Source organism: Aquarana catesbeiana, linkage group LG09, assembly GCF_042186555.1.
Source record: "Aquarana catesbeiana isolate 2022-GZ linkage group LG09, ASM4218655v1, whole genome shotgun sequence".
Lineage (NCBI taxonomy): Eukaryota > Metazoa > Chordata > Amphibia > Anura > Ranidae > Aquarana > Aquarana catesbeiana.
This window is the reverse complement of record NC_133332.1, coordinates 305,127,078-305,144,039: the sequence shown is the minus strand read 5'-3', so window position 1 is coordinate 305,144,039 and position 16,962 is coordinate 305,127,078. Positions and strand designations below refer to the sequence as shown.

Here is a 16,962-nt window from a genome sequence, read left to right as displayed (position 1 = left end):
GGTCCTACGTGGCTCAAAAATGTTTCTTTTTGCTGTAACGACGTGATCATTGATTAAAGCTTTGGACTCTTTTTTGGAGATCCTGGTGTGCTGGTGACATTACTTTCTTGGACCTTCTGATGTATCCCAGAAGGCTGCAGGCAGGGAGGTGAGGAGGAGAATTTCCTGGGCAGATCCACCACGGTGATCCAAGTGGAAGTAGGAGCAGGTACCTGTTAAAACAAGGTACCCCCCCCCCAAAAAAAAAAAAAAAAAATCCAAATGTGGCAGAGGTGGTGGGGATGGGGGTGAGTTGGAGAAAGAGCAGAACTTCCCCTTTTGGTTGAAACTTGAGTTGGAAACCAGAAACACAGCTCTTCCACATTTTTATAGTATACAGTATATTTATATTAGAAGGTGCACATTCTACATTCTTACATTTTTATATATTATTATATTTTTATATTAGAAGGTGTTACATTTTATATTATATTTTTATATTAGAATGTCAACATTTTATATTATTATATGTTTATATTAGGTGTACATTTTTTTAATATTAAAAGGTGCACATTTTATATTATTATATTTTTATATTAGAAGGTGTACATTTTATATTATTATATTAGAAAGTGTACATTTTATATTATATTTTTGTATTAGAATGTCAACATTTTATATTATTATATTTTTATATTAGAAAGTGTACATTTTATATTATTATATTTTTATATTAGAAAGTGTACATTTTATATTTTTATATTAGAAGGTGTACATTTTATAGTATTATATTTTTATATTAGAAAGTGTACATTTTATATTTTAAAATGTTTATATTAGAAGGTGTACGTTTTATATTATATTTTTGTATTAGAATGTCAACATTTTATATTATTATATTTTTATATTAGAAGGTGTACACTTTATATTATTATATCTTTATATTAGAAGGTGCACGTTTTATATTATATTTTCATACTGGGTGCACATTTTATATTATTATATTTTTATATTAGAAGGTGTACATTTTATATTATATTTTTGTATTAGAATGTCAACATTTTATATTATTATATTTTTATATTAGAAGGTGTACACTTTATATTATTATATCTTTATATTAGAAGGTGCACGTTTTATATTATATTTTTATACTGGGTGCACATTTTATATTATTATATTGTTACACTAGGTGCACATTTTATTTTATGATATTTTTATACTAGGTGCACATTTTATATCCTTATATTTTTATATTAAACGATATAGACTTTTAATATTATTACATTTTCATATATATATATATATATGCGTAAATTGATGGCGCTATATAAGTACCTTAAATAATGATAATAATAATATTAGAAGATGTACATTTTATATTATTAACTTTTTATACTAGGTGTACAATTTTTTAGTAGTATATTTTTATATTAGAAGGTGTACATTTTGTATTATTAGGGGGTGTGCATTTATTTGATATTAGAAGTTATTATTATTATGATGTTTACATTGTATTTGGACACATTACTTTATAGCTGCAGTGGAGCCCCAGCAGGAGACACTAGCACTAGTACAGCTCACATCGTCCAGCGATCCCCGCTCTCCCCGCCCCGTACAGCCTCTGGGCGTGGTCATGTAAATTAGATCCGGCTCCCAGTGTTCTCTAGGGCCTCCTCCCATTCTGTATGGGAGGGGTGACGACATGCAGAGAAGCGTCACCGGGTGGGCGTGTCCTGTATGCGAGTGAGAATGGCAAGTGTGCTGTGTGTGGAGAAGTGAGTATAGAAGAAGATCGGAGATCCCGGAGGAGGACATAGATACATTGTATGCTCACTCTCCATACATCTATCCGGAGCGCTCCATATACAGGACATTAGGAGGGGTGACAGGAGACGCTCCCCCGTTGGACATGTTGATCTGATCGGACTCCTCCATGATCCTTCTGATGTTATTGGAGCCCCACCATGAGAAGGGCACCCCCCCGGAGAAGATGTTCGATGCCTCCCGGAAGATGAGGAGTCTATGGGACGGGGTGAGGCTGGAGGTGTCCGGGGACAGCAGCCCTGTGGTGCTCAGCAGCTTCACCCAGCTGGACCCCGACCTGCCCCCCCTGGAGGTGAGAACTATGACCGCTCTATAGGGGGCTCCACCACTTCAAGGGCTTACCTTCTTCTGCTGACCAATCACTGGCCACTTAGTTATTGGTGATCACATGTGTTAGATAACATGTCATGGGTGATCGGTCACTGTGACAAGGAGACTTATTATTATGAATGTCTAATGGGGACCACACACACCATACAATCTGATTGTACAATCTACTTTGGATTGGATACAAATGACATTAGGATGGTCCTCATATTTCATAGCTATGGTTAATATAAAGTTGTTTATTTGGCCAGATTGGAACATGTATGGTGACCCTAATCCTGGGGGTTCCCCCTCATCCTGAAGGTTACCCTAATCCTGGGGGTTCCCCCTCATCCTGAAGGTTCCCCTTAATCCTGGGGGTTCCCCCTCATCCTGAAGGTTCCCCTTAATCCTGGGGGTTCCCCCTCATCCTGAAGGTTCCCCTTAATCCTGGGGGTTCCCCCTCATCCTGAAGGTTCCCCTAATCCTGGAGGTTCCCCCTCATCCTGAAGGTTCCCCTTAATCCTGGGGGTTCCCCCTCATCCTGAAGGTTCCCCTTAATCCTGGGGGTTCCTCCTCATCCTGAAGGTTACCCTAATCCTGGAGGTTCCCCCTCATCCTGAAGGTTCCCCTTAATCCTGGGGGTTACCCACTCATCCAGGCAGTTACCCCCTCATCCTGGATGATCCCCCTCACCCTGAAGGTTCCCCTTAATCCCGGGGGTTCCCCCTCACCCTGAAGGTTCCCCTTAATCCTGGGGGTTCCCCCTCATCCTGAAGGTTCCCCTTAATCCTGGGGGTTCCCCCTCATCCTGAAGGTTCCCCTAATCCTGGAGGTTCCCCCTCATCCTGAAGGTTCCCCTTAATCCTGGGGGTTCCCCCTCATCCTGAAGGTTCCCCTTAATCCTGGGGGTTCCTCCTCATCCTGAAGGTTACCCTAATCCTGGAGGTTCCCCCTCATCCTGAAGGTTCCCCTTAATCCTGGGGGTTACCCACTCATCCAGGCAGTTACCCCCTCATCCTGGATGATCCCCCTCACCCTGAAGGTTCCCCTTAATCCCGGGGGTTCCCCCTCACCCTGAAGGTTCCCCTTAATCCCGGGGGTTCCCCCTCATCCTGAAGGTTCCCCTTAATCCTGGGGGTTCCCCCTCATCCTGAAGGTTCCCCTTAATCCTGGGGGTTCCCCCTCATCCTGAAGGTTCCCCTTAATCCTGGGGGTTCCTCCTCATCCTGAAGGTTACCCTAATCCTGGGGGTTACCCACTCATCCAGGCAGTTACCCCCTCATCCTGGATGATCCCCCTCATCCTGAAGGTTACCCTAATCCTGGGGGTTCACCCTCATCCTGAAGGTTACTCTAATTCTGGAGGTACCCCCTCATCCAGGCGGTTACCCCCTTGTCCAGAAGGTTCCCCCTCATCCAGGCGGTTACCCCCTCGTCCAGAAGGTTCCCCCTCATCCAGGTGGTTACCCCTAATCCTGGCCACACACTATACAATCAGATTGTACAATCACCTTTTAGATTTACCAACAGCCATGTAGTACAAGGGTCTGCCTGGATATATACTGATTGGATAGATTAGGTAGAACCTCGTAATCCATAGTTTTGGTAAATCTAAAGTCGATTGTACGGTCACATGTATAGCGAGTCTGATACCAAAACCATCCATTCAATTGTATCCAATCAGGCAGGCCCTTCCAGGTCATGGCTGGTGGTAGATCTATTGGAGATTGTACAGTGTATGGGCAGTTTATGTGTTGCTCTGCTTTTATAAGCAATATAAAGAGATAGGCATACAAAAAAAAAAAAAAAAACAACCCTTGTATAGGTGATCCCCAGTGTACACTCAGGCTCTTGAGGTATCTAGAGGGACCACTGAAATGTGGAGGGAATTATAGTTGCGTCTAGGAGAACGTTTGGGGGATTTTGATTGGTCATTGGACCCAATTGGTGATTGAAGATCCTGTACAGAAGAAGGGGAGGTATAACATTTGTATCACTGTGATCTGATGAGGGGAAGGTGGCATTGCCCTTTAAGTTTGGCAGCAAGTTTCGGCATTGATCTCCAGAGGGGACGGGGGAAGTGGTGGTGGCGGATGGAATTTTAATCACGAACGGATTACGCTGGATGGAAAAAGCACATGGATGGGTTTATTGGGCACCGCGCCTTTCCAGAGACCCCGGCTGCCAGAGGGATTATTAGGTGATCAAAGCGAGGAGGGGGGGAGACGGCACAGGGTGCCAATGCCGGGAATACAGGGAGACCATCGGAATACTGCGCACCGCACTCATATCACCACTAGGGGGAACGAGGGCAAAATATCACCCTCACTCCACCCAATGGAGGATTTCTTTGTTTGAAAGGGGTTCTCCACTTCTGGGGGACCGGATGTGTCTCCGCAAGATTCCTTCCAATCCAGTTCCTTGGTCGCTATATATTTAACAGAAGTCTATGCAAGTTGCAGTGACATCGGAAAATAGGAGTGCAGGAACCTTTCTGATTTGAACGGTTCCATTGCCGGAAATGGAGTGCGACTTGTCATGCGATTTGGGGCTGTCGAATCACTTCAGTGTGAACCGGGGCTTATCCTCTAACACCAATAAAAAAAGAAATAAATAAATAAATATATATATATATATATATATATATATATATATATATATATATATATATACACACACACACACATTCCAGGCGATCACAATGTTAAGGTTGAAGATCCATGGTGCGTTGGCGATGTGTTCAGTAACTTGTGATGTCATCATTCTCCAGCTGGTAGTTACTGCAGCTCCCACCTACCTCTTGTCTATTCCAGGAAGACATGTACGATGGGAATGGTGCTTGTTGATTACATAACCAAGTGCAATAATCCCGATCGGTAAATGAAAGTAAAGCCGGCCATAGGATTTCTTTCATTCAGCCTTCAGACGATTGGAAGAAATCGAACAGATTCCTCCATCTCGCTAAACGGCGCAGAAGGACGGATCTCTCACTGGTGGGCTATTGCATTCTGACAGCTGTCAGAACACCCAAAACAGTGGCTGCACGTGATTGGATGCCGGCGCTGTTCAGTCAACAATTTTCTACCCAACTCCTTCCACAAACCTCGATTAAAAAAAAATGATCTAACCATCCAGGTGTTACTGTCAGGACCACCCATGGAGCGAATTTCACCCAATTCAGCAGGAACTGCCTGAAATGTGGGCAGCTTTACCTTTCCTCTGCCTTCTCTATAGCGGCCCTACATGGAATCATTTGATATACGATCGTATTTTTGATTTACTGTCTGATCAGAACTACGGTCGGGAAAATCGAAACGATAGTTTGATATGCCATACTCTTAGCCCTCGTTCACGTTGACTGCGGCTTTGAAATCGTGCGACTTCATCTGAAATCACACGATTTCAAAGCCGAGTGTCAGTGCGACTTCCGGTGTGACTAGGAAGACATCTGTGCAGCTTCATGCACAGGTGTCTATGCAAGTCGCACCCGAAATCGGCAAAAGTAGTGCAGGAACTACTTTTTCGAATCCGTGTGACACCGCGAAGTCGGCGGCGCACTGATTTGAACACTGCGATTGCCGGCAATGGGGTGCGACTTGCCATGAGATATGATGCGTCAAAAATCGCATGACAAAATCGCTCCAATGTGGCTAAACAATCAAATGTAATTGTCAGCTTTCCTATGAATGGATTTCCTATCCTGACCAACTGGGATTATTTTACATATACATATTTTACATATTACATATTTTTGCTGGAAATGGATAGATGGCGTAGTAGGTGTCTTATCAATAATTCATAGATCTGATCATCTTATCGATTGCTCAATCAGATCGTTACGTGTATGGCCATCTGTCTTTAGTATTCTGTTGTTCAGCACCGTGCTCCATAGTGATCCTATGAGAAAAGGACGGCCAACCTTGTTTGGTGGTTGGCCCATTTTATTAACGTTGTTACAGTGATTGCATTACTACCGATATACAGGCGTGTATATACTGTATAGTGTTGTCTTCCTCTCCCCACACATCAGCTCCTCAGATCAGGTCAGATGGTCCCTCTGGTGTTTCGGTGGTTTTGGACTTGTGCCCATTGCTATATCCCTTTTTTATTTTCCATTAATAGCCTTTGATGAAGACCTGACTTCCAACATCTATCACTAGTTGTGGGATAAGCCTGAGAGGCTCTGCGTTTTATGTTCCTTCCTCCGGATCCGAGAAACACAATAGATCCTTTTAACCACTTAGGACACCGTTAGCTGGTTTGGTCTGTGGTTGAAGTTGTGCCTCCTGGCAAACCCTGGCCTATTGATTATCCCTACCCGGGGGCATTGTGGGTTTGGTTTGTGGAGTCCTGCTGGGAAGGTGGAGGAGGCCAGGTATGATCAGGATGTCTTCAGCATTCCTAGGAGGAGTTTGTCCTGTCTCGGTTGTCAGTTCAGATTAATGAGGTCTCCTGTGGATGGGGTTTGTCTCTGAACGCTGCCTTTTGTGCAGTGCCACCCGAGGGCATGTGTTCAGGAAAACGCAGAGAAGGATTGCAGTAGCCAATCACTTGTACACCAAGGTGCATGGGTGCATTTGATCTGATTTTCTTTCTGTGTTGTCCAGGATGGAGATGTTTAACCCCTGTCCGAAATCAGGAGTCGGTCCAATAAAGAGATTTTGTGATTGGGGAGCTCATTCTACCAGCTCCTGATTTTTGTATAGTAATGAAAAGCTGTGTACCTTGACATGGGCATGTGTACGGTCCCAGCACAATTCTTTGCCAGGACAGAGTAAGCCTTGGTTCACACATATGTGGTGTGGGAAACTCGGCGATCCCTGCAAGATTCCCGCATTGCAATCGCACTGTGTTTGCAATCTGCTGTGGGTGTCAATAGGATCACAAATGCAGTGCGATTTGCCCACATGGTACGAAACGGTCATGCAGTGCAGTTGCGGTGCAGCTCCAAAAAATGTGCTTGCACTTTTTTGGTGCAATACGGTGTGATTTCAGCCCATTTAAAGTGAATTCATATGCGAGTATATAGAGTGAACTGGGGCTAACCCCCATGCATATGCAATGCCAATTGAAGACAGAAACAGTCTTCGACGCTGAAGATGCAAGCACCTGTTATGGATGAGAATGCAGACATTGCAGTGCTGGAAGGGGTTACTTTGCTTGGGAAATCTGCCATAATGTGTACTTCTGTGTCCATACTAAAGCATTAGAGCAAAAAGTTTCCAGGGAGCCAAATTTTCTGCTTTAAAAAAAGGGGCCTCATTCACCTCTGTAGCTGTAGACATTGTGGAGAAGTCCATCTTCATTTATACCACAAGCATTGGAATCTCAGTTTTTCTGAACTGATCTTGGCAGCCCACTAGCCTTCTAATGTCAACAACCAGCACGTGTTTCTAAACTGTTTGAAACAGAACTTCAGGCCCTGTTAACACCTTTGCATAGCGGGGACTAGCTTTCCCACTCGTGACTTTTATTTTATTTTTGATCGATGTGCACACGATTTTGCGTGCCGCATAAGGCCAGCCCATTCACTTGAATGGGCTGCCCCCTATGCAAGTTTGTTGCTCAAAAAGAAGGTCCTGCCCCTTTTCGGGGTAGCAAGCTTCGCGTGGCTCAATTTGCCGCACGACAGTTGCAGAATCCCATCGCGTTTGGGGTGCCGTTAAGGGATAATGGCACCCAAATACACGTTGTGCAGCAATCCCCACGCAGTTTGGGACCGCGGGCAGAATCTCAGCAATTCTGCCCATGCTCCCAAATCGTGAGATGTGAACGGGGGGCCTTAGAGTCTTTATTGTGATTTTTGGGAATGAATTACCCCACAGCATAAGCGGCTACATAGGTGAGTATGGACTAAAGCTGTTTTAATGCATGTTAATACACCTAAAATGAAGCTGCTGAACCTTATTGAAAAGCTATCGGCTTATTTTAAAATGACAGACTGCACCCCATTAAGACTGGAGCTGAAGGGTGTTTTAATAACTTAGAGAATATTGCTCTTCTATGGTCTTATAGTAAATTGAAATCTGCAGAACTTCCTTTAAGGGTACCTTCAGCTGAATTTGCACGATTTCAAACCCGCAATTTAGTGCGAGTATCGGGGGGCGAGTTGAAAGACTTCTGTGCGGGTTCATGCACAGATGTCTGTTGAAATTGTCGCCAAAATGAGTGCAGGAATTACTTTTGGAAATCGGTGCGGCGTCGCACCGATTGGGACAGTGCCGTTGCTGGTAATAGGCTGCGATTTGGCATGCAATTTGACATATCAAATGCGCGCCGTTGTGAACAGGGGCTAAAGGACACTTCAAACGAGTCCCGTTGAGACGCCATCGGGGTGAGAGGATTGCGCCTGTGACAGTGGCAGTGAATAATGAAATATTTCACGTGATGACGTAGCCGGCTATGCTCTGTGACCAAGTCCACATACAGAGAGAATTTTAGTAATGTCAGTGATGCTGCCTTGTACACTTATGGCATTTGTGTGACTTTCCCCCCTAGCCATCACAGAACTGATAAGCCTCTAATAGGCTCTTTACGAAGGTTGACTTTAAAAGGCCTAAAGGCTCAAGATGAAAGTTTGGATAAAATACCTTTTTGTGCATATTAACCACTTTAAAGATACTGACTGGCCTTTTTAGCAATTTTTATATGGTATCTGGGAGGAGAGCTCTATATGTAAAAGGTGTAATAAACTTGTGGGATTGTTGTATCTACATTCAGAGAATGGCTGTGTGGGTTTATAATGCTATAATCAATGTATGCAGATTTTACTGTTTGGAGTTTACAGTGTAATCTTGGAGCCCAAGAAAGAGATAAGAGGATGTCAAGATAACTTCAAAGTTGGAGGGGTGGTAGATGGATGCCATGTGTTTGTTCTGAAAAGCAAAGATTTGAACATGTGTAGATAATGGGACATGGAGTAACCTTCTGATGAGTGCTCTAAAAGTGACCAAACTAAAGCCAGCGCAGAGCGAATTTCTAAAAATTTGTTAGATTCCCCCATCAACACTGACAGTGCTGGCGGGAATCCCTGCAGAGCCATTCTCCTGGCAGGGGAAGCCGTCCCCACTGGGAGAACGCACTGTTTGTTGCTAGCAACTATAACAGCTGTTAGCAATAATCGCATGTGAAACACAACAGGGTGGTTGTACCCAAGTAGTTCCATCATTCAGCCTGCCCGTACATGGTTTGATTCTTGGCCAGTTCCTGCCGAATTGGCTCAGATTCTAACCCTCTATGGCCGGCTTAAGTATGGGTAGAGCTGGCCATCCACTGAGTTTTTTTTCATTCCACCAGCATGCTGAACACAAAAAACTGATTCCTCCATCCACACAAACATGGTATAGAACAGTGATAGTGAACCTTGGCACGCAAGATGTTTTGGAACTACATTTCTCGTGATGCTCAACTACACTGCAGAGTGCATGAGCATAATGAAAAATGTAGTTCCAAAACATCTGGGGTACCAAGGTTCACCTTCACTGGTATAGAGGAATCCCCCTACTGGTACAAGGTATTCTGACAATGGCAGCCACTCGTCAAGGAATCTTTTTTCCAACACGTCCCTTCAAACGATTGACTATGGAGTGGGAACTACCAGACCCTGATTCGTTTAGCAGCTTCCTACTAAATCGGCCATATTTCGATCACTCTATGGTCAGTTTGACAGTTGGCCAACCTATGGTAACCAATAAGATATTGGATAAATCTATCCATAGACACATCGCTGGCCAAGGGTTGAATGAGAGAGATCTACTAGACTCCTCCATCCACACTAACTAAACCCTCCCGGCTATTGTATTTGATTCAATGAAGTCACTTATCTGTACACCATTTTCCACCTGGTCTCTTCGGCAACAGTTGATTTAAGTTGAAAGTTTGGAAGTCCCGTTTGTTGATGCCAACGGGGCCACCTACAGTTTGCATATTGGCTAATTTAGCAGGAAGTGGCCAAATTTCGAGTCTTCTATGACAGACTTTAGAGTGCCTTGACGTTGGTGGCCGCAGTGATGGTTGGCTTTGTGGGGTCATCTGGGCAGTGGGATTATGGTGCACGTTATGTTATGTTTGGGAACAATGCCTCACTTCTATTTTGTTTGTGCAAAAAAATTTAGAATTTTTTCTTTCAACAGATTGGAGTTTATGGCTATCTACAAAGGATTGTGGGAGCAAGTTGAGAAACCGTTTCTGAGCAAATTAGATTTTTGTATATTACGTAAAAGCAAACCAACTTGGTATTTGGCCGTGTGTTCTATTTGTTTGATCTGTTATGCCCGTATAGGCTCTTGAACCTGGCAGTGTGCCCAGTGGGAAATGTACAAATTTTAGCTTGATGCTTTTCCTAAATGTACGTAAATACACAGTAGTGTCTATGCTAGCTTTAATTATATACAGCTGTATACGCTGTTTTCCCATGGCAATGAGCTGAGTATGAGCATTCCTCAGTTGGCACTAGCTGGTTACTTCAAGAGCCTGTAGGGGCATATCAAGTTTGTGAGCACCGTTTACAAACTTGCTGATTTCACTTCCTTTCATTTCACGTATCAGATTTTTCCAGATGGTATGGTTGCGCTTTAAGGGCCCATCGACACTAAACGATGACATATATAAGGCTCCTGTATAGCAAAAAATACTTTAAAAGGTTGTTTGTGCTCATCTCCGGGCTAATGGGATGCATCTGTGGCAGAGAGCTGTGATTGCTTTCTCTTTAAAGGAATCATGGATCGCATTAAAAGGATAACACAAAGCCCTTGCCAAAGGCGTCACACAGCTGCTGCACTAACACACACAATATGTGTGTCATTGTTGATGTATTTGCTGTATAGGAGGATGCATCTGTGTTTCCTATGGCTTCTTGCAAAAATAGAATCCCTTTAGACTTGCAGGGAAAGTTGATCCCGAGTCCTTTTGGACAGCAAAATCCTAATAATATTGTTTCTCAGACTTGAAGGTCCAGCTCATGGCCCTTCCGAAGAATGACGCAATACGCGCAGTTCTTTTGCACAGGCGGTCGTGTTTCCGGCCCGTGTATACGCCACTTTTCCAGCCTTTTCTTAGAACACCAGCCTGTTGTCCTGACAGTCCTGGATTTTAGATGGTTTTATAATGTGATTGACTTGGAGGTATCTTCAGAGGCCACAGAGTCCTGTAGATGTACCACCTTTGACCATAATGAACATAGTTGGCTTTGTTAGGTGGCAGTCACATGCCAGTGGCTGATCTTATTTAGCAAATTGTTCTAGCTCACATCCACACTTGAGCGTAGTGCATGTTAGGCAATTTTGAGGCCATTATTTTTTTGTGCATTTTTTTTGGGAGTGAAGCTTGTACAGGAGCTTCTTTGGGGCAGAATCGTAAGTTTTTGGTCCCATAGACATTTATTATGGGAGCACCTGAAAAATGTGTTTTTGTTTGCATTTTTCATGCACTTACCTTGAAATTAATTGAATCAAAAACGTCCCATTGTGCTTCAAAAGTAACTTGTGTACTTTTTCAAGTTTTAGGTGCTTAAATGTGAAAATGGACCATTTAAAAACGCTGAATTTTTGTTTGAGCGTTTTTGGAACTTCAAGTTACAAACCCCTCAGGCGTGATCTTGACGTGTTGCCTGTAGCAACCAGTAATATTCCATTTTTTTTTTTTTTTTTTTATTCTATACTGGCAGAATATCGAGACCATTTGAGCGTGAAGCAAAATGGGCAGAATTAGGGCTGCTGTTGATACAGCCAACCAGGTTCTCCGGAATTCCTAAAGTCCGGCAACCAATGAATGATGGAATCTGGTTGCCAGTGTGCAGCTGACCTAACTATAGAGTACAGATTAGGCTGTTTCCTATGAAGATCACTTAGACGTTTTACATTGATCACACATGTGACCGCCTGATTGTACAGTCTCCTTTAGGTGTACCAAAATTAATATAAGGGTGATTAATTCCTGAATGGCGAAAATAACTCTGCTTTGATAAGTAGGGCACTCGGAGCACGCCAGTCACCAGGAGGTTAAAACTCCAGAGAAAGCAGAGAGGGGGGCTTTTGTTTATACTCCATGGAGTTCAATGGGCGGAGAATGAGTTTTGTGGTCTGCCCTCTTCCCCACCCCCTACAAATGACATGGGCCTGCTAATACTTTGCAGATGCTGCTTTAGTTCTCATCTGCCTCACCAAATTCCTCTGCATCCTTTCTCTCTCTCTCTCTTCTCTCTCTCTCTGGGATACAGGAATTGGAGTGAGAGGAAAGGCCTTTCTGCTGACTGCAGTGTTTCCAAGGGCGCGTGATGGCTTTATTAACACTCTAGCTTGGCCAAGCACATATACATGATGAAAACAGGAGCAAAAGATCAATAAAAAGCAGGGGTGCCCGAAGGAAAAATTCTCTGTTTTACTTTTCCATTCTGCGCTGGAAACGTGAAGAATATGCCCCATTAGTGGTTACGTTTTCTGGTTGTCCTTAGTAGATAGATCTTCCCCTGTCTTGATGCGATCCCTTCGCCGTCTTGATGCGATCCCTTCGCCGTCTTGGGGCCATCCCTTCGCCGTCTTGGGGCCATCCCTTCGCCGTCTTGGGGCCATCCCTTCCCTTCGCCGTCTTGGGGCCATCCCTTCCCTTCGCCGTCTTGGGGCCATCCCTTCCCTTCGCCGTCTTGGGGCCATCCCTTCCCTTCGCCGTCTTGGGGCCATCCCGTCCCTTCGCCGTCTTGGGGCCATCCCTTCCCTTCGCCGTCTTGGGGCCATCCCTTCCCTTCGCCGTCTTGGGGCCATCCCTTCCCTTCGCCGTCTTGGGGCCATCCCGTCCCTTCGCCGTCTTGGGGCCATCCCGTCCCTTCGCCGTCTTGGGGCCATCCCGTCCCTTCGCCGTCTTGGGGCCATCCCGTCCCTTCGCCGTCTTGGGGCCATCCCGTCCCTTCGCCGTCTTGGGGCCATCCCGTCCCTTCGCCGTCTTGGGGCCATCCCGTCCCTTCGCCGTCTTGGGGCCATCCCGTCCCTTCGCCGTCTTGGGGCCATCCCGTCCCTTCGCCGTCTTGGGGCCATCCCGTCCCTTCGCCGTCTTGGGGCCATCCTTCCCCTTGAGTATCACGGTGTGATCTGATTGATTGAAATGCGCAATGTCAAACATCCTCTTGAGTTATGAAGTAGGGTGCACATTTTGGTCTTGGTTAGTATTCAGTGACTTATTAACACTAGAGTATAACGCCAAACAACATATAGATACAGAATTTGGATGGAATGGGGAAGGGTTGTCAAGTCCAAAAGTTTTTATTGCTGTCCGCACCTCCTTTGGGGAGATCTACCTTTGCTATTTTGTCCTGGTCGAAAGTGGAAACCCAAAATGTACATCTGTTACCATTGATGGGGTAGAGGGAAATCTCATACAAGGACATCTATCAAAGATGTGATTACCCGCTACTTTAGGGAGATTGGCCCTAACATTGTCGTTGGGGCAAGAAGTAAAGGGGCTTTCCTATAATGGAATAAAACACTTTCCAGCTCCTCAGCACAAATAGCCTAATTAGCAGTTTCAATATTTTAGGCCCCCGATGGGGATGTAGACCACAGCAGAGATTCTACACCATCCAAAATCAAGCCAAAACCCCAAAAAAAGTTTTTGTCCGGAGTTTCATTTTATGTTTTTCTAGCAAAGAGGGGGAAATAAAGTAAACTGGAATTAACATTATATAACCTCATTCATTGTTGGAACGGTTTTGCAATGCACATTTGCAAAACCATATAGAAAGCATTCAAACTGACCTCAAAATATCATCCTATCGTCATGGAAAAGAGTGCTTGGAATTTGAACGTCATTTTTTTTGTCCTTGGTCTCCTTTTTTAATTATCTTCCTGTTCCACTTTACCCAAGCAGGTCTCCACCCTTTCTTAAGGCACATCATAAAGCATTCATACAATACCTAACACAGTTACTTGTCTAGTCTGTTTGTTATATATTACATATTTTCGTAACAGGAGTCGGAGGTTGGGTGTGATCCTCTTAACTTGTATTATGTTTTGCTGGTTGCGTGCTACCTGTAATTCTATTTTTTACGTCACTGGAGGTTCCCTGCAATGTAACCTCTTTCACGCACAATAGTCGCATGCACAGCCCCAATGGGAATAGTCTGTAGGTTCTCTTACCTTTCAAGGTGGTAATAAATTGTATTATGGGCCTTTTTATCTTCTCAGGATTCAAGGCAAGCTAGTCATCAGCATGTGACCAGAGCTGCTTCTTTTGTCTATTGTTACGTAAAGTTTATTGATGACGGGGTAACTTAGGAACTTGAAAAACTTATGACACATGGACAAAATTTTCAAAACGAATATTCATTTTCATTCAATTATTTTTAGAGAGGCAGGGAATAGTTCCAGAAAAAAAGCCAATAATTTGACCTGATGGAACCTGAGATCTTCACTGCTCCAGTGAAAATAAGGACCCCATGGCCTTGACTGCAGCCATAACCCCAGCGCTTGTGCTTTACAAATATGGATCCTCCTTAATGGAAATGCCCCATTAATTAATGGTAGCTAGTATCTGCCTTGCAGCACTGGGGTCCATGCTAAAAATCCCGGCCTGGACATTATCTGCAAGGAGTTTGCATGTTCTCCCTGTGCTTGCATGTTCTCCCTGTGCTTGCATGTTCTCCCTGTGCTTGCATTGGTTTCCATGCACACTCCAAAAACATGCTTAGATTAAAGAGGATCTTCAGCCTGTTTGGAAAAAATTAAGTCAGCAGTTACAGATCGTCACCATTTTATGAATGACTTGTAAAATGTTGGAGCAGGTTAGAGTAAACTGCGCAGGCTCCACCGTGGCCTGCATTTTATGAATGACTCCCAATACACTGACGCAGTGTAAATGATGTGGACTCTACACCGTTGCCATCATTTTATGAATTACTTGTAATATGCTGGTGCAGTGTAAAGTAAAAGGTGCAGGCTCCACACCGCAGCCTGCATTTTCTGAATGACTTGTAAGGATGAGCTCCGGCGTGTTCGCACAGACCACCTGCAGAGGCCGCCAGGAAGATGGCACTAAGCTACGCTAATCACAGGCAGTGAGACATTTACCTGATGCACGGCTGCAGAGATTGGCATAAATCTGACTGGCTGTGATTAGCGCAGCGCAGTGCTGACTTCCTGGCGGGCTCTGCACGTGGGCTGTGCGAACACGCCGGAGCTCATCCTTAATGACTTGTAATACACTGGCATAGTGTAAACTCCACCCTAAAGTAAAAGGTGTGGGGGTCCACACACCAAGGCTTCCATTTTATGAATGATTCGTAATATTCTGGCGCAGTGTAAAATAGTGTGAGCTGCACACCGCAGCCTACATTTTATGAATGACTCATAATACGTTGGTGCAGTGTAAACCACGTGGGCTCCTCACTGTGGCATTCATTTTATGAATGACTTGTAATATGTGTGGCATAAACACCGCAGACTCTTAATATGCTGGTTCAGTTTAGAGTAAATGGTGCTGTGTGCAGCGGATAGCATTGTCTGCTATATACAGGTCCAGGTCCCTAAGTGTTTGTGCCCTCGCTGTAGATGCAGTATTTCCTCTTAATTCCTAGACCAGTGACCCCAGAGGAAGCAAGAGGAAATCTCCCCATCTGGGACACAGGCAGCAATTAAGGCTTCATGCACACGAGACGCCGGTGCAAACTCTGCTGAACACGTTTTTAAAAGCTGAAACCGGCGTTTAGAAACGCCCATTTTGCCGCATTTGCATGCCGCGTTTTACTGCGTTTTGTGTCTAGCAGCGTCTGCAGAGCAGAGAATGACACTTTGCGACTTTGGGGCCCCGTATCTCAGGGCCACTTGGTGCTAGGAACCCCAAATTTGTTGTGCTAACACAGTGGAACACTACAACCTATCCAAAATTGTGGTTCCTAGCACCAAGTGGCCCCGAGATACGGGCTCCAAAGTCGGGTCGCAAAATGTCATTCTCTGCTGCAGAAAAGTGCTTGACATTTTGTGACCCGACTTTGGGGCCCCGTATCTCGGGGCCACTTGGTGCTAGGAACCACACAATGTTGTAGTGCCAGTTCCACTGTGTTAGCACACCAAATTTGGGGTCCCTAGCTCCAAGTGGTCCCAAGATATGGGGCCCCAAATTCGGGTCGCAAAATGTCATTCTCTGCTGCAGTTTACCATCATATTTCTGTGTTTTCTGGTCCAAAAATAGGTAAAATAACTGAAACATGGTGCCAATATGGCTGCCGCTTCAGCTCCCTCTGCATTCTAGATGCCCAGGGAAGATGACTGGGATTATCACAACACGTCAAACACCATGTGAATATCCCTTTGACTATCTAATACAAATAACACCATCAGACTAGAACAAAAAGCGCATTGTCCTCCTTGTTGTTTGTGATTGCGATGTTTAGACACATATCACTGTGACACCATGACATGAGAGAAAATGGTTTTTGGCCATCAGCACATTAGCAAAGAAAATAACGAACAATCCAGAAAAACAACAAGATCACATAATACGGCACACAATGGCAATTAGGCAACGTGATAATTGAGTGCTCACACTGCCAAGGTAATGGGAGTTCAGAAGACCCAAAACATGATGTCACTGGCAGAACAATGACCTCATCAAATCACCTAGACAAGCAGGAGGGAACGAAACACATTCATTTAATCAGAGGAAACAGCTGTTATTCTGAGGCTGGCAGGCATTGTAACACCTAGGTTGCCAAGGTGCTGCTAATTCATCAAGTAATGTGTTGGAATCCCTTTAGCATCGAAATTATAAATGATGAAGGCATGCTAGAATTACCACCTTCCCACTGCTAGTGAAAGGGCCATTCCAACAATGCAAACAAATCCAAACTTTGTAGTGCGCTTTG

The 16,962-nt window shown here is 44.4% G+C and overlaps 1 protein-coding gene across 7 annotated transcripts in view; it reads left to right on the top strand.

Moving 5' to 3' along the window:
- The window catches only part of RALGDS (ral guanine nucleotide dissociation stimulator), a 261,650-nt gene that overhangs the window by 179,697 nt on the left and 64,991 nt on the right, over positions 1-16,962 (top strand). For 2 of the 7 annotated variants that reach the window (XM_073600564.1, XM_073600557.1), the window contains exon 1: positions 1,720-2,098. The exons of 4 other annotated variants lie outside the window; for them this stretch is intronic. In XM_073600564.1, coding sequence (XP_073456665.1) covers positions 1,916-2,098 — 183 coding nt within the window. In that variant the 5' untranslated portion in view covers positions 1,720-1,915. Of the gene's footprint in view, positions 1-1,718; positions 2,099-16,962 lie in introns of those variants that run through there. One more of the 7 variants, XM_073600560.1, reaches the window with a different exon arrangement.